The sequence below is a fragment of the Sminthopsis crassicaudata genome, chromosome 2 (assembly GCF_048593235.1).
Source record: "Sminthopsis crassicaudata isolate SCR6 chromosome 2, ASM4859323v1, whole genome shotgun sequence".
NCBI lineage: Eukaryota > Metazoa > Chordata > Mammalia > Dasyuromorphia > Dasyuridae > Sminthopsis > Sminthopsis crassicaudata.
Window position 1 is genome coordinate 232,564,696 of NC_133618.1, and position 25,687 is coordinate 232,590,382.

The following is a 25,687-nucleotide window of genomic DNA, read 5'->3' on the forward strand; positions in this document are numbered from 1 at the left end:
TCAATGATTTACCATTAAACGCAGCAGCTATTTTTTCCCCTGAATCCTTATTTCACTCAATTCTCCTGGACACTTTTCTCTCATCAGATTCTATGACATTGCTCTTCATCTACTCCTAACTACTTATTTTCAGTCTTCTTTGTAAGATCACCATCCATTTCCCACTTCGAGGCTTAGTAAATGTTTGTCAAATGAACTGCTGAGGTTGAAAAGGCCTCTGAAAGTTGACTGCATAAATGTACTGATTGCGGCATTCTGTGAATGAAGCCTGCCTTTTTCAGGATAAGGGAGGGAAATAGATTGTAGGACATGTGTGGGGGAAAGTAGTAAGTGATTACTGGAAGCCAGACATGGCAAGCAACTGTGACACAGCATTGGAAAATGTCAAGGTTACTCCGAGACTTCCAGTAATCAGTGCTGAGAGGAGATGAGGAATGTTTATGTTTGCACTAAGAAATCTGTCGCACATTATATGTATCTATTAGCAAAGACAGGCTGGAGGGGTGTAGCTAGAGTCAATTAAAATAAACAGCTCTTGCCAAAACAATTTGGAAAGGTCAGTGAAGAATGAAGCAGAAAACTGTTGAACAATCCTTCATTCCCAAAGTAAAACAGCCCCACTTCACGTGGGAGGAACTTTAAAAGCAGGAAAAAGCTGCATCCCCCCAATATATGAGATGAAATGATTTCTTGACTTTTGGGTTTGCAAAAATAAATGGTATGAGACAGATCTGAGACTGGCCAAGTTTGGGTGGAGGTGGGAGGAGGCAGTAAGGGGAGGGGTAGAGAGACAGACAGAGAAAGAGACAGAGAGAGCAAGGGGAGAGAGAGAGATAGAGACAGAGACAGAGACAGAGAGAGGCAGAGAGAGAGAAACAGAGATACAGAGAGAGAGCACACACAAGAGGGAGGAGGTATATGGATGAGATGACCTGAGGGCCATTCCAGCTCCAAATCTATGATTCTAAAGGGAAAACTGGCTGTGTTGCTGAGCCTCTGGAAGAGCAATCCTTATCATGGCTGAAATGTATGAGTGGATTCATCCTTGGGATGCTGAGCCAGGAGGTCATTACTCAAGGGCTAAGATGTCGTTATAAGGCAGCTTCATCTGTAAGTTGGGCAGGCCTGTGGATCCCAAGGACACCATTCTAGTGTATACCTATAAGCCTTATCTCCCATGTTTGGAAGTCTTGGGAGCTGAGTCGGTGAGCTGCCAACCTGCTTCCTAGAATGGAGATGACTCCACTTAGAACTTGGGTGCTGCCCCTGAAGCCCTGGCCAGGCTGACACAGCCCACCTGACCTTTTCCAAGCCATGCCCCCATCAGCATTCCTCTTCCTTCTTCCCCCACATTCCAAGTCTGTCTCCCCTTAGTGTCCTGTCTTCTCTCATTAGACTATATACTCCTTGAGGGCTGGGGATGTCTTGTTTTTGTATTCCTAGTGTATGTTGCACACAGCAAGTGCTTAATAAATGTCCAATCATTCATTTATTCACTCATTTATTTATGATGAAAATCGAGAAGCCTAGATCCTGGATTTGGCTCTGCTCCTATCTGTGAAACTTGGTTAGTTCCCTCTCTTCTCTGAGTCTGTTTGTTCACCTGTAAAGTGAAGAAATTTGGAATAGAACAGAGGTTTCAAACTTTGTATGTCCTGTGGTAGTATGGTGAAACCTTCTTTGAATTAATTCAGTTTTTAAATAAATAAAATACATTGAACTTCAAAGGAAACAAATTATATTGAAATACAGTTATCAAAATATTTAAAAAATACATAAACCAAATTCACGGACCCCTGTTTGAGAACTTTATGATGTCTAAGGGCACCTTTCCTCTCTAAAGTTATACAATTCCATGAAAGGACTCTGTGCTTTAATCAAGTAAAGCTCAAATCCAGGATGAGGTTCTATACAACATACCGAGATCTAGGCCATACTTCTGGATCCTTTCTGCCATTCTTTAATTAGCAGAAGCCCTGTCAATGGGTAACTCCATACCTGTCTTCCCTATTCATCCCCTTCTTCTACAACCCAGCTTCCTAAACTGTGGGTTGCCATCTCATATGGGGACTCATAAGTGAATGTGGGAGTCATGAAGTTATGATTTATTATTGGTAGACATTTGATCTGTATACTTATTTTATATACCTCCATACCAGGAGTCATGAAAAAATTTCTCAGTCAAAAAGAGGTCTTCCCTCCTTTATCCATGCCACAGGAAGCTAAAGAGCACAACGGATAGAGTGCTGGATTCAGAGTCAGGGATACCCGAATTCCAAACCTGCCTTAGATACTTACAACTCTGGTTTAGTTTCTCACCTATAAATTGGGAATAATAATAATCAACAGGGTTGTTGTTGAAAACAAATGAGATAACGTAGGTAAAGCACTTTGTAAATCTTAAATCACGCTATCTAGCTATTATTATTAGCTATTACTATGCTGAGTTCTTGTAAGCACAGCAATAAAAATGGCCTGAGCACAAAGTCACTTGGTCTCCCTGCCCTTCATCTTCCTCTTTTGGAAAGTAGGGAATGATAACCCTAACCTTCCGGAGGATCCCTCATGAGGAACAACAGATAAACTGATGATAAAGTGCTTTTTGCAAAGCTCCTAAAGCCCCATAAATATTAAATGCCCAATGCCACAGGACTGCGGTCTTCATTTTTTTTGGCACAATCCCCTCAAGAAAAAGCAGACTTTGCATTAAAAAAGGAAAGCCCTCAACCCCCAGGACCTGGAGCATTTTTGATGTTCCGTAATCTGATCCTTTTAACTTTTTGCTATTTGCAAGGTTGCAACATGAATCCCTTTTCTTTCTTTTTTTTGAAAAGGGACCAAACTAAAAATTGCTTCTTGAGATAAAGTGATGAATAAAATTGGCAAAGGGATTTGAATACTGGAGTTGGCTTCCCAGAGGGTACAGAGCTGTGAGAAGACAGATTAGCAAGAAAAAGAGATAACCTGGGCCCACAGAAATCATCCAAAGTGTCTTCTAGAATTATAGAATATAGGGTCCAGTGGGATGTGGCGAACGGGCAGAAAGCTCAGAACGTAGAATATAGGTCATCAGAGCTTGAAGGAGCTCAAAGTGAACAATTTCAGAGATGAGAGGAACTTTTAGAAATAATTAGCTGGTACAATAGGTGGTATACTGGGCCTGAAATCAGAAAGACCCAAGTTCAACTCCATATTTAAGATACTTACAGTTATGTGACCCTGCATTGCCTCAGTTTCCTCAACTGTAAAATATGTAATAGCATCCACCTCCTGGGGTTGCTAAAAGACTCAAATGAAATTGTATTTGTAAAGTGCTTATCACAGTCCCAAAAACATATTCGATTTATTTTTTTTTTCTTTTAGGGAATGTCTACGCTAACCTCAGTATTACACAGGGAGGAATCTGAATCCCAGGGAAAGATTAAAAGACTTGCAAGTGACAGAGAGGTGGAAGTCAAAAAATTCCCATTTTGCAGATAGGGAAGGCGAGGTTCAGACAGCTTCATTGACTTGTTTATGACCAGAGAAGTAGGAAGTGTCAGAAATCAGATCTGAATCTCAGCTTTTACTAACTCCAAGGCCAGCTTTCTTTCTATTATATTACAATTCCTTTTATGAGAAATGCAAAAGGGATGGGGTGACCCCGATCACAAGTTTTCTGAGGTTCCTTTTTTTATCTGTAGGACAGGGAGATTATCCTCTACTTGATTGCTTCTGAATGATATTCTAAGATGGTGGATGTAAAAATACTTTGGAAAGTATACCTGTAAATAGGTTATAAGCCAACGAAAATACCTAGTCAGGAGATGAAGTGTTTAAACTATAAGAAGTCTTCCCGATCCTTCCCTCCATAGATTATCTCTAATATTTCTTATATGTAACTAATATATACATAATTGTTTGCATTTTGTCTACCCAACTCGACCTTGGGCTTCTTGAGTACATGGAATCTTTTGCTTTTCTTTGTACCACCAGCACTTAACACAGTTCCTAGCACATAGTAGGACTTAAAAATGTTTAGAAGCTGACTGAAATGAAATGACATCCTATATAAATAGCTGAAAAACTCATGGTAGATGAATGTAATGGAATATTATTGCATAAAAAATTACTAATACTAGAAATAAATTCTGAGAAATGAAGGAAGGATTAAGTGAGCAAATGCATTAGAATAATATACACAATTATTAGGATAATATAAATTAAATGAATGCTGAAATGAAGCTCTCAGTAATCCCAATAGCTAATCTTGGCCTTGGAGAACAAATAATGAAATATACTCCTGGCAGAGAGGCAGGTGACAGCAAAAAAAGAAAATTACATATACTGTAAGGTGTGGTCATTATATTTGCTGGTTTTGCTTAACTGTGTTTATTTTTTTAAAAGACAATGTTCAATTCCAGAAGTAGGGGTGGAGTAGAAAAGATAGAAAAGATATTGTAACATGAAAACAAAAAGTCATTATAGCAAGGTCAGGAGAAAGAGACCCAGCAAAAGCTATATCACTTTGCAACAATAACAAAAAAGTCAAATGAAAGGAAAGCACAATAAAAGAGAAGAATGGGAAAAAACCTTGATAGGAAAGAAACTGAAAGACAAAAGAAATAAGTGGCCCCAAAACTTGGCTCTGATACAATGAATAAATACCATAAAGTAAAAGAAAGTAAGGAAAAAATATCACATATATTTTTTAACAGAAAATGGATATGCTAAAACAACTTCCAGATTGGTTTAGAATCACACTATATAAGAAGGAAGATATGGCATTACTAAAATTGAAAATAAGATCACTGATGGAAAAATTCAAGAGGATGAATATGAGAATTGATAACTTAGAAAAGATGATGAAAATTCTAATTTGAGCAGTAGATTCTCTGAGGAACAGAAGCTCAGGAAAAATCAACAGCAACAACAACAACAAGCAATGGAAGCATAAACCACAGAGTTAAAAAGTTTTTTAAAAGACAAAATTGGAAGATTACTTTAGGTGTAGACAAAGTAAACCAAGAGAGCTAAAGGACACATATTAGCAAACTCTGAGAACTGTTGGTCTCCCAGAAAAATACAAACTAAAAGTGTGAATTTAAGATTCCATGTAATCATAAAAGAAAATTACCCAGAAATATTGGAGACATAGGACAAAGATTGATAAAATCCACTTACTGCCAAAAGAAAGAAATCCTATAGCATCCCTTCCTAAAAATGTCATTACGATGTTTTGTAACTTCAGTGGCAGAGTGAATCTTTACAAGCAATTATTGATATGCCTTTTTTTACACTGCTTTTGGTTCGTTTTACTTTATTTTTTACCTTTACTCCTCCCCACTTCCCCAATGGAAGTTTCCCTATGAAAAAAGAAGTATGGTTAAGCAAAATCAATGTCAACTATTTCTGAAAATCTGTCTTGTTATACACCTATAGCACATCACCTCTGTCTGTTGAATTAGCTTTGTCAGTAATCTGTAATCATGACTGTTCACTGCATTGATCTGAGTTCTGAAATGTTCTAATGTTGCTTTCCTTTATTTTAATATGATCACTGCATAAATTGCTCTCTTGGTTTTGTTTATAATACTTCAAAAGAAAGAGGACAACTATGTAATATAATGAGAGAGAACCAAATTTAACAGTTATGAATGGGTTCAATTCACCAATAGAAAGGAAACACGTTGCAGAATAGATAAGAAAACAAAACAATTTGCTGCTTATAAAAATATATTTAAAATATGGATAATCATACAAATTTAAGCTTTAGCTGAGTCAAAAAATGAAAGAATTGCAATCGTGATTTTGGATAACAAAAGAAAGACATGATAAGAGAGTCAAACAGAAAAACTACATTTTAATTAAGAGCACAATAGGAACTAACACTCTCAGTTAAATTATACATGTATGCACACTCACCCACATCATAGTAGCTACAATCCTAAAAAATCAACTCAAATGAGAAATGAGAAAAGTTGGAAGATATTGATTCTAGAAAACTTTAATATTCCTTTTTCCTTTTTCACACCACAGCAAGTTAAAAAAAAAAGAAACTCCAAATAAGGGAAATTAAATTTGACAGATTTTTTAGATTTTGCAGGCATGAACGAAGATATATCTAGTATTGGAGAGAGTAGCCAGAGATAACAATGACTTCTAAGGAGAACCAAGTATAAACTTTTCCCATAATAAATAATTATTTTAATATATTGCTCTAGTTTCTTTCTCAGCATCATATTTAATATTTTATTAAATATTTTCATATTAATTAGGCAGAGTTTAAGAACTCAAATGCAAAAGGCCCTTTACAAAATCAGGATTCAATAAAAGCATAACCACAAGAAGAAATATGAAGACCTAAATAGAGACTAAAAACAATCATCTAAATCAGTGGATCAAAGACCAAATCACAGAGTGATAAAAATCATATTAAAAAGAATGATACCAGTGAGCTAACATTTTCAAATTTAGGGAATACAGCTAAAACTCCCCCTAGAACTATTTATAACCTTCTATACTTAAACTAACAACAAAAAAAGAGAAAACTAATTAATTAATCATGGAAGAAAGAAACTTGAAAAATAACAGATCAAAAATTCCTCCAAATACAAGAGATTTTGAAAATTTATATGGGATAAAAAGAATTTAAAATTTCTGGGAAAAAACCCCAAAGGACTTTTAAAAAATTGAACAAAATGTATAAAACATTGTCTAATTTAATTTAAAAAGAGAATACCCCTCCCCCCAAGAGGAATTCTTCACAAATGAAAAGAAATTGATGAAGAAACTGATGACAAATTACTGTTAAATTATGTGACAACAAAAATGAAAGTCTAAATACAGTGGATTTCATTTGCAAAATTAAAAAAAAATAACAAAATTAGCAAAACAGGAAACATTACTCAAATAATGCTATCTCAGAAGGAAAAATTAAGCAAGGCAGAAATTAACTCCCAAACTATAAGTATATTTTATCAAACATTTAAAAATAGAATCTCTGTACTATATAAGGTGGTTTCAAATATAGGGGGAAAAGGAATGCTACTATTATTTTTTCTATGGCAAAAATATGGTTTTGATTCACAAGCCAGAAAGGGATAAAGCTTGCCTACAACATTCTAATTCTTCAGTGTCTCTCCATACCTCCCTCTGCTGCCAATTTCCAGTAGCCTTTTTTTCTTTGAGTTTTAACCGTTTCTACTTGGCAATGTATGCCTAAGCAAATATAGAGGTTTAATGTTATGTCAATCAGCCAAGAAAATGCATTATAGAAATACACCAAAGAAAATGACAGAAAAAATTCTACTAATCCTAAACAAACTATAAAGAGGAATGTAAGATAGAAAACAATCTAGGGAAAAATGAAAAAAAAAAGATAAAATAAAAAGTTTAATATAGCAAGATATCAAATTTTATTATAAGGCGACAACCAACTATATAATACTGGATAAAACCCAGGAGATTTTTGAAGTGAAATATAGTCAGAATGAGAAGTAAATATGTACAAAGCTTAGCCTCTGACAAGGCCTAGAATGCAAAGTATTTGGGAAAAGAAACTTTTAATCTATAAGAAATGCTGAGAATAATGGATGGTGGACTAGAAGGCTTAGCTCAGCATCTTACAGCATATATCATAAAAATATCCAAAAGGATAAATGATCTATAAGTTGCATCAGTAAAAGAACTAAAAGTTCCCTTCCTCACAGTTGTAAATGGTAGATGAACTCATAATGAGCAGCAAAGGAGATGTTATGAAAGAAAAAATAGACTTCTCCAATGATGTGAAAATAACTTTTGTGGGGCAGCTCTATCCACAGCACCAGCTGGATAGAACATAGATCATAGAATCAGGAGAACCTGAGTTCAAAACTGGCCTGGGATGCTAAACTAGCTGTGTGAATCTAAGCAAGTCATTTTGATGGGGGCGGTAGTCCCTTGATATTCCTTGTTTGATCTCCAACTTCCTTTGGGACTTGGACCTTTGATACAAGATCTGGTCAAACTAGTTTGGACTATCTGAGGTGGCCAGGGTTTTACAGCCTGAATTCTAATCTAGACCAAATGCCAGCAGGAAATTCCTTTTTGGTAAGAGACTTCTTCTGTCCCCAAAAGATAACAAGAGAATCCTTATCTTATTTACATCACTCTGGAACCTCCTTACATCACTGCATCTGAATGATTGTGCTTTTGTATAAAACAGAGTCCTCAAAAATGTATTCTTTGCAAAATTGGCCTTGTACCTTGCAGCCATTTTGCCCACTGACTCTCCGTGTTTCCATTCTAATCAATAAAGACTTTGTTTCTACACAGCCTTGAGTAACGAAATTCATTCTCTAAAGGACCCGCCTGTTGGGACTTTGGGAAGGAGAGAGATAATTAGACACCTTGAAAGGAACTGACCCATCTCGGTTTAGACCCTCAGTTTACTCCTCATCAATTTAACCCTAACTGCCTCCAAACGAAAAGAAAAAAAAAAAAAAATATATATATATATATATATATATATATATATATATATATATATATATATATATATATATATATATATATATATATATATATATATATATATATATATATGTATGTCTTGTACAAATAAAGAAAATGCAACCAGATTAAGATGATACAGACTTGGAGAAAAGAAAATCTTTGCATGAAACATTGATAGAACTGACTTCTGAAATCTTTAAGAATTGACACAAATCTATAAAGGAAAAGAAACCATTTCTCAATGGTTAAATGTCAAAGGAGCAAAGAAACCTCAAAAACAGAAATGCAAATTATCAACAACTACCTAACAAAATGCTAAAAATTTATACTAATTAAGGAAATGCAAATTAAAACAAATCTGAAGTATCCAATCAAATTGGTAAGGATGACAAGATTTAATGCTGGAGGGGATGTAGGAAAACATGAATATTCATAAATGGAGGACCTGAGCTGGCTCACTAGTTTTGGAAGACAATTTAGAATTATTTAAGAAAAGTTACAAAATTGCTCATGCCCTTTGATCCTCCTATTTGACTTATGTCTCAAAAAGGTTGAATAAAAGATCTATTTGTGCAAAAAATTCATGGCAACATTATCTGTAAGTGCAAAAAGTCAGAAACATCATATTCCCAACAACTGGAGAACAGCTGAAAAAACTGGAGTCTAGGAACAAATATTGCTGAATGATAAGATATGACAATTGTGAAGAATTCAAAGAAACATGGAAAACCTATATTAAGTGATTCAGCATGAACAAAGCAGAACCAAAAGGACAATAAGCACAATTATTATAACTATATAAATGAAGACCAACATATATAGCAACAAAACATAGATCAAAGGTGTTATGGTATTAAATTACACACCTATTCTTTTAACAAACAATACATTACTAAAATATAACACTGCAGGTTGTCTTACAGTTGCAATCACTCTTTTATGCTATTTTGCTTAACTGTTTTCAAGAAGGATATATTGTGGGGGAGTTAATTGTGAATACCCTGGGGTCCTAAATATGTTAAAACACAATTTATCAATTAAAAAAAAGTATAAAGTCAGAATAACTAAAATTCTGAAAGATCTAAAGCTCATGGGAAATGTTAAGGACTACAGTAAATATTTTGAGTTATTTTTAACTAAAGGGAGTATGAAGAATGAGACAGGACCCTTGCTTATGGTGGATGGAGAATGCTAACGGAGGAGAGAGAGAATGTGCAACTATTTGAATTTTATTTTGGTTTTGTCTCCTCTGCCAAGGAAAATGGTTAGGGAGGCAACAAAGGCCTCCCCAATAGCTGATAAGGAGTTGAAACCCAAGGTAAGGAGGAAGATAGCAAGAGAGTACCACTCAGCTGCCCTTGATGAACTCTAGTCATTAAATCCAGATGAACCACATACTGGGTGTTGAAAAGGATGCGATTTACAGAGTCACTGCTAGTGAGGTTTGAGTCCAAGAACTGGAGCAGTTCCATAGGGTCGGGATAAGATAAATATTCTAAAAAAATTTTTTTAATGGAAAAAGGTAGAATTTGACAAACTATAGATAAATAAAGAAGACTTTGGTTCTTGGAAAAATTCTAGGGAGATATGGTTCAATCTAGGCATGGTGGCCCATGTCACTGTCTCTAAGGCTGGGGAACCTGCAGCTGGTAGATTCCTTGAGATTGAGGGTTTGGGGTGGCTATAGTAGGTTTAGAGTGTTAAGTCTAGCACCAATAGGATAATCCTCTAGTAGCAGAGGGTCACAAACTGCATAAGGAGAATCAAATTGGTTTAGGCTGGGAAAATAGAGCAAATTAACATTTCTATTGCTAATCAGTGTTAGGTAGGATTGGGTGTTTTGAGTAGCTATTGCACTTCTGGGAAGGAAAGAAAGAAAGAGAAAAGGAAGGAGAGGACAAAGGAGGAAGAATCTGGGAAAGAAGGAGTGAGTTTTGCTGCTTTTTCTACATGTCCCCTAAAAACCAGCATATTGTTATCTAGAATAGGTTATAGCACATTAGCTTCACTTCTTTTGATAGAGTATTGCCAAAACTAGTACATCATATGACGGCATTCAATAAAACCTCTCTTGCTATTCTTGTGGATAACATGGGGAAATGTGGCCTAGAGAATAATACAGTTTCAGGGGTTTTGAAAATGCTTGAATGACCATATGCAAAGAATGGTCATTTATGTTTCACTATCAACTTGGAAGTCTTGAGTGGCTTACTCTAGGAATGTTTGGTCCACTGATGTTTAATAATTTTATCAATGACTTGGATTGTGGCATCAAGGAACGAATGCTGATTAAGTTTACAGATGACAAAGGGGAGCTAATACGCTGTTTGGCAGAGTTAGGATTTGAAAATATCCTGATAAACTGGAACGCTGGGTCAAATCTAATAAAGTTTAAAACTTAAAGGAGCTTCCAAAGCAATGCATCTGAAAAGGACCTGGGCATTTTAAGGGCTTTATTATAAACTAAATGTGAATCATTATACGATAGCCTCAAAATCTCAAGTTATACTTGGAGAAATTGAGCTCCCAAGATGAGGCAGATAATACTTCTGTTGGACTATGCCTTGGTCAGACTCCAGCTGTGATGCTGTACTCAGGTCTGGACATTACATTTTAGGAAGGTCACTGATGGGTGAAGAGATCTCTAGACAGCATCTTAGGGATCCAGAGTGACCAGGGCGGTGATCATACATTTGAGGAAGAGCTGAAAGGAGTGGGGATGGTCACCTTGAAGAAGAGAAGATGTAGTAGTGGATGGTATGGAGATATGAGAGTTATTGTTAAGCACATGAAGAGAAATAATAATAATAATAATAATACCAATAGCTAACATATAGCACCAACCACTGTACTAAGTACTTAAATATTATTTAATTTATAAATATTACTTGCAAATATTGCTAAGCACAAATATGTGCTAAGTACTTATAATTACTAAGTAATTCTCAAAACACCCTGACAAGTAGATGCTATAATTTTCCTTTTTCAGTAAAGTAGACAGAGGTTAAATAGTTGCTTAGGTTACCCAGCTAGTGAATAAGGAAAACTCGGGTCTTTCTGATTCCAGGTCCATTGTACCATTTAGCTGCCATCTTTTGATGAAGGATTTGACATGTTCTGTTTGGTCCTAGAAGAACCAGGAGGAATGAGAGACAAATCTAGTTTTGACACATAACAAAAAGTTTCCTAACAATGGGTACTTTCTCACTAGAGGTCTATAAGAAAAAAAAAGATGACCCCTGGGATAGATCACTGAGGAGATCCTTGTATGGGTAAGAGACGAACCATTATTGATTGTGCTGATAAGAATAAGACTCTGTGCCAGTTTCCTAAGGGATTAAGAGAGTTAATTAAATTGGAAGAAGTATGTTGTAATAGGAAGCTCTCTAGAGTGGAGTTGTGAGTTCCAACTCTGTTCCTAATGAGCTGTGTGATCATGGGTTAAGTATGAGGTCTCTCTGGACCTTAGTTTCTCCACTTGTAAAATAAAGAGGCTGTATGTTTATGATACTTAGGATCTTTCCTGACACAGGCACCCCTTTCTAAGGGCTGCCCTTCTAGTTTTATGAGGATGGTCCTTGCCTATGGGTCAAATGAGTGCTACCGCTTCTCCTTCCCAAGAAAGAGCTGCCAAACTCCTACCCAGGTTGGAGCTGATAAGAAATCAAGGCCCATCCGTTTCCTGCAAAAGAGTTTATTCTGTTAGTTATGGCCCCTTGAGTGTTAATGGTCAGCTTTATTTCCTGAGTCCCCTCAAGATTAGAGAGCTTTTTAAAAATTTAATTTTTTTTTATTACAAAAGAAGCTAACAATGAAGAGGAAAAAGCTCCAACCAAGCCAGAAAGTGAGTGATGGTTAATGTTTTAATTAAACCTTTCCCCCTCCTTTCCCTCACCCTCCTTTCCAACTCAATCAAGCTCTGGAGAAACAACATTCTTCTAGGAAGTGTTTACACAGGCTTGGAAAAAGCCACCTCCCCAATCCACACACAGAGGTGGTGATTAATGCTTGGTCTCTAGCCTTCTCTTTCAGTTTCCTGAAATCACCCTGCTCCCTGCTCTGGCTCCTCGTACCATGGCCCATTCACTGACGTCACTGTGGAAGAGCCACAGCTGGGTCCAGCTAGCAGGTCTGCTGGCGACTGCCCCTTGGCGTGGCTCCTGGTGATGTGTAACACAGTGTGTGGCAGCAGTGCTGGTGGCAGGGACAGGACTGGGAGTGACGTGAGGATGTCAAGGACTGGGGTCTGCGTCCAGCTTGGAGACATATGCCTTGGGACAAATTTAGTATCAGTAAATGTTTGAGTTGTGTACCTATTCAGGTTGTGTCAAAATTTCTAAGGCACAAAGGGGTTATGAGTAGAAAAAAATTAAGAAGTTCTGCTCTATAGCCTCTAACTCACTGTGGGTGCTTCAAGGACAAATGATGTTCTGTATATGAGAACATCTGTAAAATGACATCACAACTCTCGAACCACCTACCTCACGGGATGGATTATACTGGCCAAACAAAATGAAATAATAAAATTTTTAAATTTTCCACAGTTACGTGTAAAACAACTTTTTAAATTTGTTTCTAAAACTTTGAGGTTCAAATTCTCTCCCTTTTTTCCACCATTGAGAAGGCACAAGTGAAGTTATACAAAACAAAGTGAAATCTTGATGCTCTAGAGAGCTCTCAGTCAGACCATGGGAAGGATGGCTTGGAGATACAGGTGAGGTGGGTGATTGAGCTAAGGGTGGGGCCACATTAAGGAGAGACCTGAAAAATCAATAAGAGGGGCTCCTTTCCCTGAGATTAATTCCAATTTTTCCTGTCTATAACTAAACTACTTTTAGTTTGTGGGGTTTTTTTGGGGGGCATATTGTCTCCATCATAATACTATGAGCTCCTTGAGAGAAAGAATCATATTTTTTGTATCTCCAGGGCTCAATAGATTCCCTAGCACACACTCAGTGCTTAATAAATGCCTATTGACTTGATTTGATATCAGATGCTATAGAGCAGAGAGTTAGAGCTGAACCTCCTACAAGAGTCCTTAGAAGACATTGAGTCTAACTTGCTCATTTTACAGAGGAGGAAATTGGGCTCCAGAAATGGGAAATGATTTTTCCAGTGTCACCAGCTAATAAGTGTTTGACTTGGAATCCAGGCTTTATTGACTCAAAAACCTACACTACCAGATCTCAGAATCACCTAGTTTAGCCTACTTATGTTATAGGTGAGATGATTCAGTAGAAGAGATGGCTCACCAAAAGTCAGAGAGAACATCACATCTCCTTCAGTTCTCAAAACAGCCCTGAGAAGTGGCTCATTATTATCTCTGTTTTATATAATGAAATATATAAAATCTCATAATAGCATATTTAGTATGCAGCATATAATAAGCTAGTGTTAGCTTATTATTCTCCCCATTTTACAGTTGGGTAAATTGAGGCAGACACAAGTTACATGACTTGCTAAGGGTCACACAGTCTTGAGGCAGGATGTGAATCCACATGCTACTTAATGGCTTCAATACTAAATCCTGGAGATCTGAAAGGTTGGGGGTGTTGGGAGGGAGTCACATGATTAAAGTAGCTAAGTCTGAAGCAGAAGATGAGGGCAGGTGAGTCCTGGAGAGTCCCCCTCCCCATATTCTGCACTCACACCCTTACCAGCTCTTGAAGGCTTGCCTGGCTGAGTCGCGTTTTGGAATGGAGTTGTAGAGCTTGGGCCAGCGCCTAGCCTCCTGCTGACACACTTGTGTTTTTTGGGCAGTCTTTCCAAAAAGCCCAGGGGATCCTGAGGGGTTTCAAACCAGAGCCGCTACTGATGCTGGGATGGGGCCACTAGGCGGGCAAGAAACCAAGGTTCCACGCCAATAAGAGACAGACCCCTTCTGCTTCATTGGCAGGGGGGCCAGTAGTTGGAGCCAGAGGGTAGAGAAGACTGGATAGAGAAGACTAAAGTGGAAGAAAGGGATGTGGAATATATTACAGGGACAGAGTTAGTATGAAGATTATTCTAGAGGAAAAATGCTTAAATGGTGGGTTTTCTTTCCATGATGGAACCTCCCCACTGTGTTATGCACTCGGTAAAGTTACACACGCCCTGCTCCCTCTCCAGCCTCTCTCTTGTCACATGTAGACCCAGGGACTTTGTGGGTAGGGTTGATTTCATAAAGAAACTTTGATTTAGTTCAGAACACCTGGAAACTGAGAGGTTTCCATTAACTTAAAGGACTGGGTAAAACTGATCAGAAATGATGTGATCTAGTACCCAACATCTTAAACTATGGTTCAAGACCCTAAAAAGGTTCTTGTCATTCAATGTGAGGTCATGAAATTATGATGAATTATAAATAAATGTTTGATTTGTATGTCTATTTTATATACTTATGTACCTGGAGTCACATAAAAATTTCTTAGGAGAAAAGGGATTGTGAGCAGAAAAAATTTAAGAAGCCCTCTCCAAGAAGAGAAAAAAGGGAGGAGGGAAAAAAATGAGGAGAGGAAAATGATGTTTATGACTCTTGAAGAACATGTTCTTATCTTTTTGTAGTGTCTGAGACCTTCTGGTTGCATCTATTTTCAAAGGCCACAGCCAATCTTCTGCAAAAAACCTTGATGGATTTTACAGAATGCCATTTTTAGCTATAAAATTATACAAGTTTCTCCATAATAACCAGTCAGTTAATCACTAAACATTCACGAAGTGCTTACTATATGCCAATTGATTGTACTAAGCGCTAAGACCCAAAGACAGAAACTATTTAATCTCTGCTCTCTAGGAGCTCATGGAATAGCTGGGGGAGACAACATAAGTGTTTTGTTTTGTTTTTTTCTTTCTTTTTCTGAGGCTGGGGTTAAGTGACTTGCCCAGGGCCACACGCCTAGGAAGTGTTAAGTGTCTGAGACCAGATTTTTGAACTCGGGTCCTCCTGACTTCAAGGCTGGTGCTCTATCCTCTGCGCCACCTAGCTGCCCCCAACATAAGTGTTTATATATCAGAGTAATTAAAAAAATAGACATAGAAAGATGGGGTATAGAGGTAGAACAGGAAGTCTTAGCAGCATTCTTTAAAATCTGTATATGAAAAATAAACGGAGGGAGGGAGGCAAACTTCCCTCTCGTGAAAATTAGGAACTTAATGGTAAAGAGAGGTTCAGTAAATTGTGACCTTGGCCGGTCTCCCTTGGACCTAGAGGATCAATCAATCCATTTTTTCCTCGAAACCACAAATGTAGAGGATGCTGCCACAAGGCTGAGAAATAGGTCTGTTCACCTCCATTTATCCCTTTTAAGATGACTTTGCCTGGGCAGAGAGATCCCAGGGGTAGTGAAGGCTCTGTTTACTAGATAGGAGAAGCATAAAAATTTGACCCAGTTATCCAGAATGGGATGGTAGGTCATGGGTAAGGGATGTGCCCTCTCTTACCCTCCATGCCATCTGCAGCCTCCTGAGAAGCTCTCACAAGCAGTTTGGTCTTTTTGTTGTGATCCGGAAGGCACCTGACTGATGGGTTATCATGGATGGGGCTTGGGGACCTGTCCAGAGGGTAGATGCCATTATTGTCAAATTGAGAGGAAGTGTCATGTCCTAGAATGCTGGACTGGGAATGAATCTGAGTTGGGATATCTCCTTCTACCCTTACTAACTTTATGTCTTGGGTAAAAAAAAATTGCTCTGTTTCCCAGTTTTCTCATTTGTAAAACTGGAATAGACAAATTTAAGTCTCTACTTCATAGGAATTCTCTAAAAATCTGAGAGGACATGGGCTCTGACTTCTGTAACTTTGGACATAATACTTCATTTCTTTGACTTCAGTTTCTTCATCAATGTAAAGGTAGAGACTCAAGATAACTCACTGGGTCAAAGATTTGAGTTAAAATTCAGCTCCAGGCACTAGTTTTGTGACTATGGGCAACTCACAATCTGCCTCAGTTTCCTCAACTGTAAAATGGGGATAATAACAGCACCTATCTCCCAGAGTTGTTATGAAATATCTCAAATGAGATAATTGTAAAGCATTTAGTACAATTTGTTTGGCACATAAAAGGTGCAATAGAAATGCTTTTTTCCTTCTCATCTTTCCCACTTGTAAAATGAGGATAATAATAAGTGTAAATCCCTGCTTCCTGGGGCTGTTATGACAACCACTGTGGTACAATGATAACAACCCTGACACTTGAGGAGGAAGAACTAGGTTGAAATTCTGATTTTTTCACTAATTTCCAGTGGTTTTTTTGAGTCTCATCTATCGAATGAGGAGGTTGGATTAGATGACTTCTAAATCTATGATCCTAAATCAAATAATGTTTATCATTTCCTTCTCTAGTCCATTTTACAAATGAGGAAATTGAGACAAACAGAATTAAGGTCCTTGCCCAAGGTCATACAGTCAGTAAGTGTCTGAGGCTGGATTTTAATTCAGGAAAATGAGTCTTATAGATTCCAGGCCCGGTACTCTATCTACTGCACCACTGAGTTGCCCCTAGTTTAAAATATTATAGTGCTGTAACTCCACGGAATGAGAGTAAGGATGGCAGGATGTTGCAATCTAAGAATTTGGGAACTTCTGTGTAGTGCATAAACAGGGGAAGGTCATGGGTTCTCTCTTTATAATAGTCAATTTACTTTGCTCCGGTCTGTGGCTGCTAACTATATGCCCAGCCCCAGCCAACTACTTCATAGATAACCCACAATTCTAAAGTGCTTTCCTGACCACAACCCTGTGTGTGGTGGCTGTTTTAGGATGACTGATTTAGAACGTGAAGGGATCATAACTTTTGAGCTAGAAAGAATTTCAGAGGCCTTCTCTTCCATTTCCCTCATTTGAAATATGAGGAACCCAAACAATGGTGAGATCTCGTGTATGGAAAGCTGGCTTCGGACATGGGTTCAAATCCATCTTCTGGCACATGCTGGCTATAAAGACTGTAGAAAAGTCATTTAACTACTTACTACTCTAATTAAGACTACATGTTGAAGAGAATGTGCCAATCTGTTGATGGAGAGTGTTTCCTCATCTGAGAGTATCAATGAAATCATAGAACTAGTCCCTATCTCTATTAAATTCAGATGAATGGATGAGAAGTCTTATAAACTCTTGAGTAAGACTAGCAAGTAGAGCAGGAAGAACAGATTTAGGGATAAAACACACAAAACAGGATATTCTCCAAGGGCTGAACATATAGCAAGTGACTTGCCATAGACACTCATTAGCTAAGTCAAGAAGAAAGCTTAGATTTCCTGAATCTCAGTCCAAAGTTTTTTTTTTTTTTTTAAATGCATTGCAACTGAGCTAGTATGCTACAGAAAATGAGTTTGGCAGATGAACATTAGAAACTAGCCAAATCACAAGGACTTTTTTTTTTTACAAAGCTATTCCAAAAACAGATCTAAGAGAGATAATTTAGGAATCATTGAATTCCCTGAAAATCATGATTTTAAAAAACCTGCACACTATATTTCAAGAAATCATAAATGAAAACTGTGCATATCTAATAGAATCAGAAGACAAAATTAAGATGGAAAGAACCTATTTGTTACATCTTGCAAGACAAGAAATCCCAAAAGAAAAAAATCCTAGGGATGATATAGTCCAGTGGCTCCCATTTGAAGGTTCATGACAATGGTTCAAGGAGTTTACTCTAAAAATTCTTTAAGGGGCCATTAAGCAGTAAATGATTATAAAGAATATTCTGAGTAGTATATTAAGTTACCCCTGTGGTTCATTGTATTTTTGTTGTTGTTGTTCTAACAAAAAAAGTTTTAAAATCACTGTAATATAATAGGCAAAATACAGAGCTTCTAAGTTGAAGGAAAAATACTGTAAACATCTAGGAAAGAAGTAGTTTAAATAGTAAAAAACCACAACAAGGATCAACCAAGATTGGTCAACTTCTACTAAAATGAGAGGAGATCATGGAATATGATATCCTGAAAGTCAAAAGATATAGGCTTACAACCCAGAATAATGTGTTCTACAAAAATGAACATAATTTTACAGAGAAAAAAGTGATTTTTTTTAATGGTTTAGAGGATTTTCAAGTATTTTGGATGAAAAGATCTTAACTAATTAGGAATGTTGAAATACAAACTTGAAAGTATAGAGAAATTTAGGCATATAAATTGATTTGAGCATCTGGAAGGAGCTGATGGTATGATGTTAACTTTTTAATAGGAAGAGAAGAAACAAGAGTCTCTTCAGAACCTTAATGTATTCAAAATGTATTGAGAGAATCAAAGAAGAAAGACAGAGGTCCTCGGAGGTAAACTAGTTGGTTTGAGAGTTTGAATAGGGAAAAGAAATACACTGGTATAAAAGGAGGAAGAAGTAGGGTAGGGGAAGAGTAGAATATTATTTCTCTAGCTGAGGTATGTGAGAAGGGCATGCAGACACGAAGGCTGGGGTTGGAAGAGTGGTTCCCCAAATGATAAGCACCATTTCAGATCCTAGTTCTTTATTTTTTCCCTTTTTGTTTCTCTTTTTGGGATACGGAAGTTAGGTTTGTTTTTAGCTATTCTCTCCCCAGTATTAGTGTCTTTTTTATAATCCTCCTCTTCCTATCCTTGCTTGCTTCTCTGTTGAATTTGATGTATTTCTATATTAGAGTGTGTGTGTGGTTAGCCCTCTTTTATCAGATCAAAGTGAGGTTCATCTGAGGACCACTCTGACCAAAATGAGTTAACTCTTTCTTCAAGATCTTTTAATATAGAGCAGTATTAGAATGTTTAAGAGGCAAGCAGAAAGAAATCCAGGTAGAATCTTTTCTCAGTATAATAGGTCTCAGAGTCAGAATGGATCTGAAACCACAGTTAGGATCATACAAGACTTGGCAATTTAGACACATCAATGAGAGAAGATCTTGGAATAAAAAATAACCCAAGTCTTACAACCTCATGCAACAACTGGAGCACATAGGTATTCATCAGACATATGACTTTTACAAAAGGCTACCACCAAAACTAGTAGGCTCATTCTTACCTGTCCGGTAGCCAGTGTTGTTGAGGTACACAGCAAAGGTGCGGATCTCATGCTGGGCTTGCCAGGAAGGTGAGGAGCAGTTCTCATTGTTGGTATAGGTGTTGTGGTTATGGGCATATTTTCCTGTCAGAATGGAGGATCGGGAAGGACAGCACATGGGTGTGGTCACAAAGGCATTGATGAAGTGAGCTCCTCCTTGCTCCATGATCCTCCTTGTCTTGTTCATCACTTGCATTGAACCTGAAACAACAAAACCAACCAATGACCACAAATGTATCTAGAGCAACCTATCAGAATGATTCTTTTCCAAACTGATACATGTTCACTTGTTCTTTATGATGCTCAAGAGCAAAAGCACCTGGGACTCTAGAAACCTGAAATCTAATGTTGGTTCCACTCCTAATTTGATAGGTGACCACAAAGCAAGTCATTTCCCTTTTCTGGGCCTTTTTTTTGTGTGTGCTTTCTTTAGTGTGTGTAAAAGGAAGGGTTGGACTAGATGCTTTGGAAAGGTGTTCTCTAGCTCCTAATTTCATTTACCTCTTCCAGGGTTTATAATCCAAACCAACAATCTTGGCAATTAAAATCCCTCCATGACAAACCACTCTGTCTGTTCAACTCCACCTTCTGCTCCTCCTCCTCCCCGATATCAATCATTTATTAAGCACTTAGCATGTAATGGGGATATAAATAAAGGCAAAAACAGTTCCTTTCCTAAAGAAGCATGCATTCTAGTAGAGAAGACAACATATGAATAATTAGGCATGTTACATACAAATAAGATAGAAGGTAATCTGAAAGATAAAGGCACTACTCACTGGTGGGTTCAGTAAAGACCTTTTGGAGAAGGTGGTATTTGAGCTCAGTTTTGATGAAAGCCAGGGAAGCTAAGAGATTTTTTACTTAGATTAACATCTTCTCAAACTCCCCCCATCAACAAACTATCTCCTCCCAATCCCCTGCCTCACTGTCATATTAATTCCCATATTCATGCTGCTATTCATATTGCTCTTCCACATTGGAATGGCTTATCTTTCAAGGTCCACCTCCAATGTCCACTCCTACCGAAAACCTTCCCTGATTTTCCCTTCTTTCAATGGAAGTTCTTTCTTGATTTAACAGCATAACTGTTATACTGCTATACTATTCTGATATGCATTTGAAGTCACATATATTATATACATATAGAAGAATTCTCCCTTTTGGATGAAGTGATTGCATATTATTTGTTATAAGTGAGATGGCATAGTATGAGATATACTGTACATAAGGGTCCCTCAAACGTTTGTGAACTGAATAAGAAGTCTTTCCTGATCCTCAAAATGCTAAAGCCCTTTAATCTCACACCTACATTTATTCTTCACACAGTTATTCTGCATATACTTGTATACTTCATGTACAAGTTTTCTTCCTGGAGAGAATGTAAGCATCTTGAGAGCAGGGATTATTTCTTTTCTTTTCTTGCCTTTGTATCCCAATGTTTGATTTGTAACAGGGGCTTAATAAATGCTTGTTGCCTACCTGATAGCAAGCCTCTTAGAGACTCTAGTGGGTGACTTCTTGCTGGGTGAGATGTAGAGGGAATTCTATTCAGACAGAGATATGTTCTGATTGGGCTCTGACAATTCTTTACCATGATTCTGTACTTTGAAAAAAAGAGCATTTACAAAGCTATTTTCAGCTTCTGGTTCTCAAGAAAGAATCAAAGATCACCATCCTAGAACACCTAAACTTCTACCAGCTAGGGTAAGAAACAGTTTCCCAAAAAGAAGTAGGGATAAAACCAGGAAGCTTTCTCTGAGAGAGAGATAGGTTTCAGAGTTAGGACACATTTTCAAGGTCATTTGCTCCATTTATTTCAAACTGAACAGCTTATCTGGTTGAACAACAACCTTCAGGTTTCAGAAATGCCAGTGAGACATCTGGTATCAAGTCCACACACTCCTTTTAAAAAGTCACGGGGGTGGGGACGAAGGTGTAGACAATGCCAGGGCTTGAGCATGGCATGAAATCGCCCCTTATTAAGCTGAATGAAGAGTTCAGCTTTAATCAATTCCTTCTGCCACCAGCTGGCACAAATTATATATTACCTTGGGCATTAATAAAGTTAGTTGAACTCTCTAAATGAGCACTTTGCCAAGGCAGGGTTCTGCCCAACTTTCAGAACACTTATTGAAATGCCAGTGTTGGAGGTGGGGGGGAGAAAGAGCTGCTTTTCCAGATGGACCATCTGATTCACTGCTTAACTAAGTGATTGATAATTGTTCCTAGTGCACAATGAGGCAGATATTATATTGTATATAGCAAGGTCTGTTTTCTCCTAAGCAAAATCAGGGAATTGGGTGGTCTAAGAGTTCTGAAAATGTGTGTTTGTGTGATGGTTCTTGTGGTAGTCTGGTGGAGTCTATGGGTCAGAATAACTTTTTAATGGGCTTTCTTTAATAAAGGAAATGCTTAATTTCAATTAGAATTTTAGTGAAAGCCACATGAGTATGACACTTTCATAAGCGCTGCTCCTGGGGGAGGCTGAGGCTAGTAGATCCTTTGAGTTTAGGAGTTCTGAGCTATAATAGAGGCATAAAAAACAGAAGGGAAACAGAACACCAGCAGGTTGTCCAAGAAGGGAGGATTTGCCCCAGGGAGGAAAAACAGAGTGGGTTCTTTCTTCTGTGGCAGTGCCAATCAGTATTAGCATCAGGCCCATGAGTGATGGCCACTGCATTTTCAGTCTGGCCAAGATAGAGAGACACAGAGGGGAGAGGGAGAGGGAGAAGGAAAGAGGGAGGGAGGGAGAGAAAGAGAGGGAAGGAAGAGAGAGAGAGAGAGAGGGAGAGAGGGAGAGAGAGAGAGAGGGAGAGAGAGAGAGAGAGAGAGAGAGAGAGAGAGAGAGAGAGAGAGAGAGAGAGAGAGAGAGAGAGAGAGAGAGAGAGAGAGAGAGAGAGGGAGGGAGAGAGAGAGGAGAGAGAGAGAGAGAGAGAGAGAGAAAGTGAAAATAAAGATGCAATTTCCCCCTAAATTCAAAGATCCCCTGAAATCTACCATGGAACTTGGATCCTAGGTTAAGCACCCCTAGATTAGATAATCTTTACCTTAAACAAATGTCTTGAGAGCAGGGACTTTGTATCTTATTTCTTTTTTTATGTCTCTTGTCCCAGATGCCACCTTTCTCTAAAGCACAATACTTTGGACACACACAAGTACTTAATAAAATGTTTGTTGACTGAATGAATGAGAGCAGCACTTGAAAAAGGCAATTTGAAGTCAGTGCTGTACTCCCACTTAGTGAAGCTCCTCCTGGCTGGTATGGTCACACACATTCATGGCACATTCAACGAACGCCCATCAGAAGAGACATCAGAAGTGGAATTCGCCAGTGTTTCCTTCTGTTCCTGCAGTAGCAGGCAGTCACATTTCCTTAGAAGCAGCCGAATGAAAGATGGCTGATTTTCCAAGGTCACCCTTGACTTTTACCTGGAAAGAGGACAATAGCTACCTGGTGGATGAATTCTCTGGCAGTAACTGGCTTGAAACATAACATTAGTCAAAAGGAAGTAGCCAGAACACGCAAGGCTGGTTCTTGCTTGTGGAATTGTGTGGTTTTTTTTTTTTTTTTTTTTTTTTTTACTCCCTTAAAAAAAAAAAAAAAAAAAAAAAGGTTTCGTGCTTATGTTGTTATTCCTCTAATTTCTGTGGCAATTAAGAGGACGGTGCGTTGATGTGCCAGCTCTAGGCACAGTCTGCTTGTCGAGTGAGCTCACCCCTGAACAAACAGGCTGGCTGAAGGAGGATTTTGTTATTCTGCTATTAAAGTACAGTTTTAACAATCCCCTTAAATGACAGAGGCATCTGTGCATAAATAGCACTCCATGTTAAGCCTCCCCTTGGGGACAGTAACCTGGTTTAATAAAACTGCTGTAATGACATAGCTCTATAAATCAACCATCTTTAATACAAAAACATATGATCTAATCGCCTTCCACAGCCCAAGAGCTAGAACTAATGCAGACTGACAGTTCTGATGGCAGGTAAGGCTCTGGAATACCCTTCGTGCTGAGCTAAAGAGGCCAGCCTTAAATATTTTAAACAAGCCAAACCAGCCTGGAGATGTTGAGAGAACAGCAGAAAATGGCTCTCTTTCCATGATGGACCTCCCCACTGTGTGGGGCACTGGGTGAAGCCCCCCCTCCCTCCCATCCTCCAGCCTCTCTCAGGTCACATGGCAACCCAGGGACTTTGTGGGCAGGATTGATTTCAGAAAGAAACTTGATTTAATTCAGGACACTTGAAAGCTGGGAGGCCTCCATTTCCTTGAAGGACTTGATGAAACAGATCACAAATGGCATGGTCTAGCACCCAGATTCTTAAACTGTGGGTTACAATCCCAGATGGGTCTTGTAACTGAATGTGGGGGTTATGAAGTGATGATTTATTATTAGTAAATGTTTGGTTCTCTTACCTATTTTATATACCTACATACCTGGGATTGTGTAAAAATTTCTCAGGCAAAAGGGGGTCGTGAATGGAACAAGTTTAAGAAGTCCTGGTCTAATAGAGCTCTGAATGAGGAGTTGGGATACATGGGTTTCAGGCCTAACTAATTCTGCTGATAATTTCTTGGCTGATAAAATAGTATGGAATTCTGGGAAAAGCTTAATTGCTGCTCCTTAGAACCTTGTACAACCTCAGGTCTCCTTTGGCCTGTATATTCCTCATCTGTTTAAAAGGAAAGAGGGATCTAAAGTATAGAAATATAGAAATAAAAATCTATTTTAAAAAATGCTATAATAGATTTGTACAGTTCTTTTTACCCTACCTTCCCTCTCCATATCCTTTAGAGTGTAAGTTATTTGAGAGTAAGACTAAGTGCCTGGTGAGTATCATCTGTGTGACCCCACAAAGGACACTTACCTTTCCTTCTAATTATAAATCTATGATTCTCTGATTGAAGGCCAGAACGGGGCCTTGAAAGGCAGATGCGTTTTGTTTATCTGGGGGAGGGGCGTTCCAGTTTTTGGGCAGGTGGAAGAGAAAGGGGACAAAAAATGAGTAAAGGCAAAAAGCAAAACTCAAGGCACGCACCCCAATCTTTGGTACTGTTTTCTTTTAATCACAGGCTTAATATTTGTTTGCCTGTTCTCATCTGTTCCTCAAGGGTTTCTGGAATGCACGCAATGTAGCTGGATCAGCTTCTGAAAAGCCTGTCCAGTTACAATACCTGTTCTGTAGCCAAATGCAAGCTGGGAGCAAACTGGTTTCTCAAGCAGGCCTGTCCACGATCGGAAGGGAGGCCGAAGGGCAGCACAGGAATCCAGGGCCAGCGTCAGAGGAGAGGAAATCCTTTTGTTTTCCAATTATATTTGATTTCCACCCTTGTGCTGGAATCCGCTCGTGTCTGTCAGCTAGCAATAATTATACTGTGTGTGTAACTCAATACAAAAATCATGATATTGGATTTCCTCCGATCTGCTTTTTAAATGAGGCGTCTACTACATTGTTGGGGGATATTAAAACCCTATTTAAGGCTGGGCATAAATGACTAGGAAGAATTTGTTGAGGACTTAGCGCTATATGGTCATCAAGGAAAACTTGCTCTTGAACCTGAAATCAATTAAGCAGATGTTTGAAGCAATATTGGATTTTTCATTAACAAACATTTTATTGTCTGAGAGATTATGTGATTAATTTTTCTCCTCCCTTCTGTCAGCTCTGATGACAGCAGCATTTGAAGGAAAGTCTTGTTATCATTATCTTGAGTCACTCTGAATGGAGTGATGGACTTGGGAATAAGGAAGGGGGTTCAAATCCTACCTGGCATATTTACTAGTCGTGTGATCCTGGATAAGCTGCTCCTGTGGGCCTCAGCTTCGTTATCTGAAGAGTCTTTGAAGACTTCTAAGGGATCTTTTTGGGTTTAAGTCAATAATCTTATGATCTAATGGAATGAGGATATAGGATGCCTTAGTATAGGACATGCTGTCAATTACTTGAACATGACTCAAAGCTCTTATGTAACATTTGTATAGATTATCAGAAAGGGCACTAAATTTAGAGTCACAGGAGTAGAGTTCAAATATCAGTTTTGTAAGATCTGAAGTAACTGCTTCCTTCTCTTCAGGATACATTTTATTCCTATGTAAAAAGGAGGGAGTTGAACTACAGCATCGTTAAGGCCTTTTCAACTATATTTTGTTGTTCTATAGAGAAATGTTAATTTTTCTCACTTCAATCCATATCTCTCTC

The 25,687-nt window shown here is 38.1% G+C and overlaps 1 protein-coding gene across 2 annotated transcripts in view; it reads right to left on the reverse strand.

The window, feature by feature from the left end:
* SULF2 (sulfatase 2) overlaps nucleotides 1–25,687 on the reverse strand; it is a 134,499-nt gene that overhangs the window by 72,983 nt on the left and 35,829 nt on the right. For both annotated transcript variants that reach the window (XM_074288550.1, XM_074288549.1), the window contains exon 3: nucleotides 19,448–19,687. In XM_074288550.1, coding sequence (XP_074144651.1) covers nucleotides 19,448–19,687 — 240 coding nt within the window. The remainder of the gene's footprint in view (nucleotides 1–19,447; nucleotides 19,688–25,687) is intronic.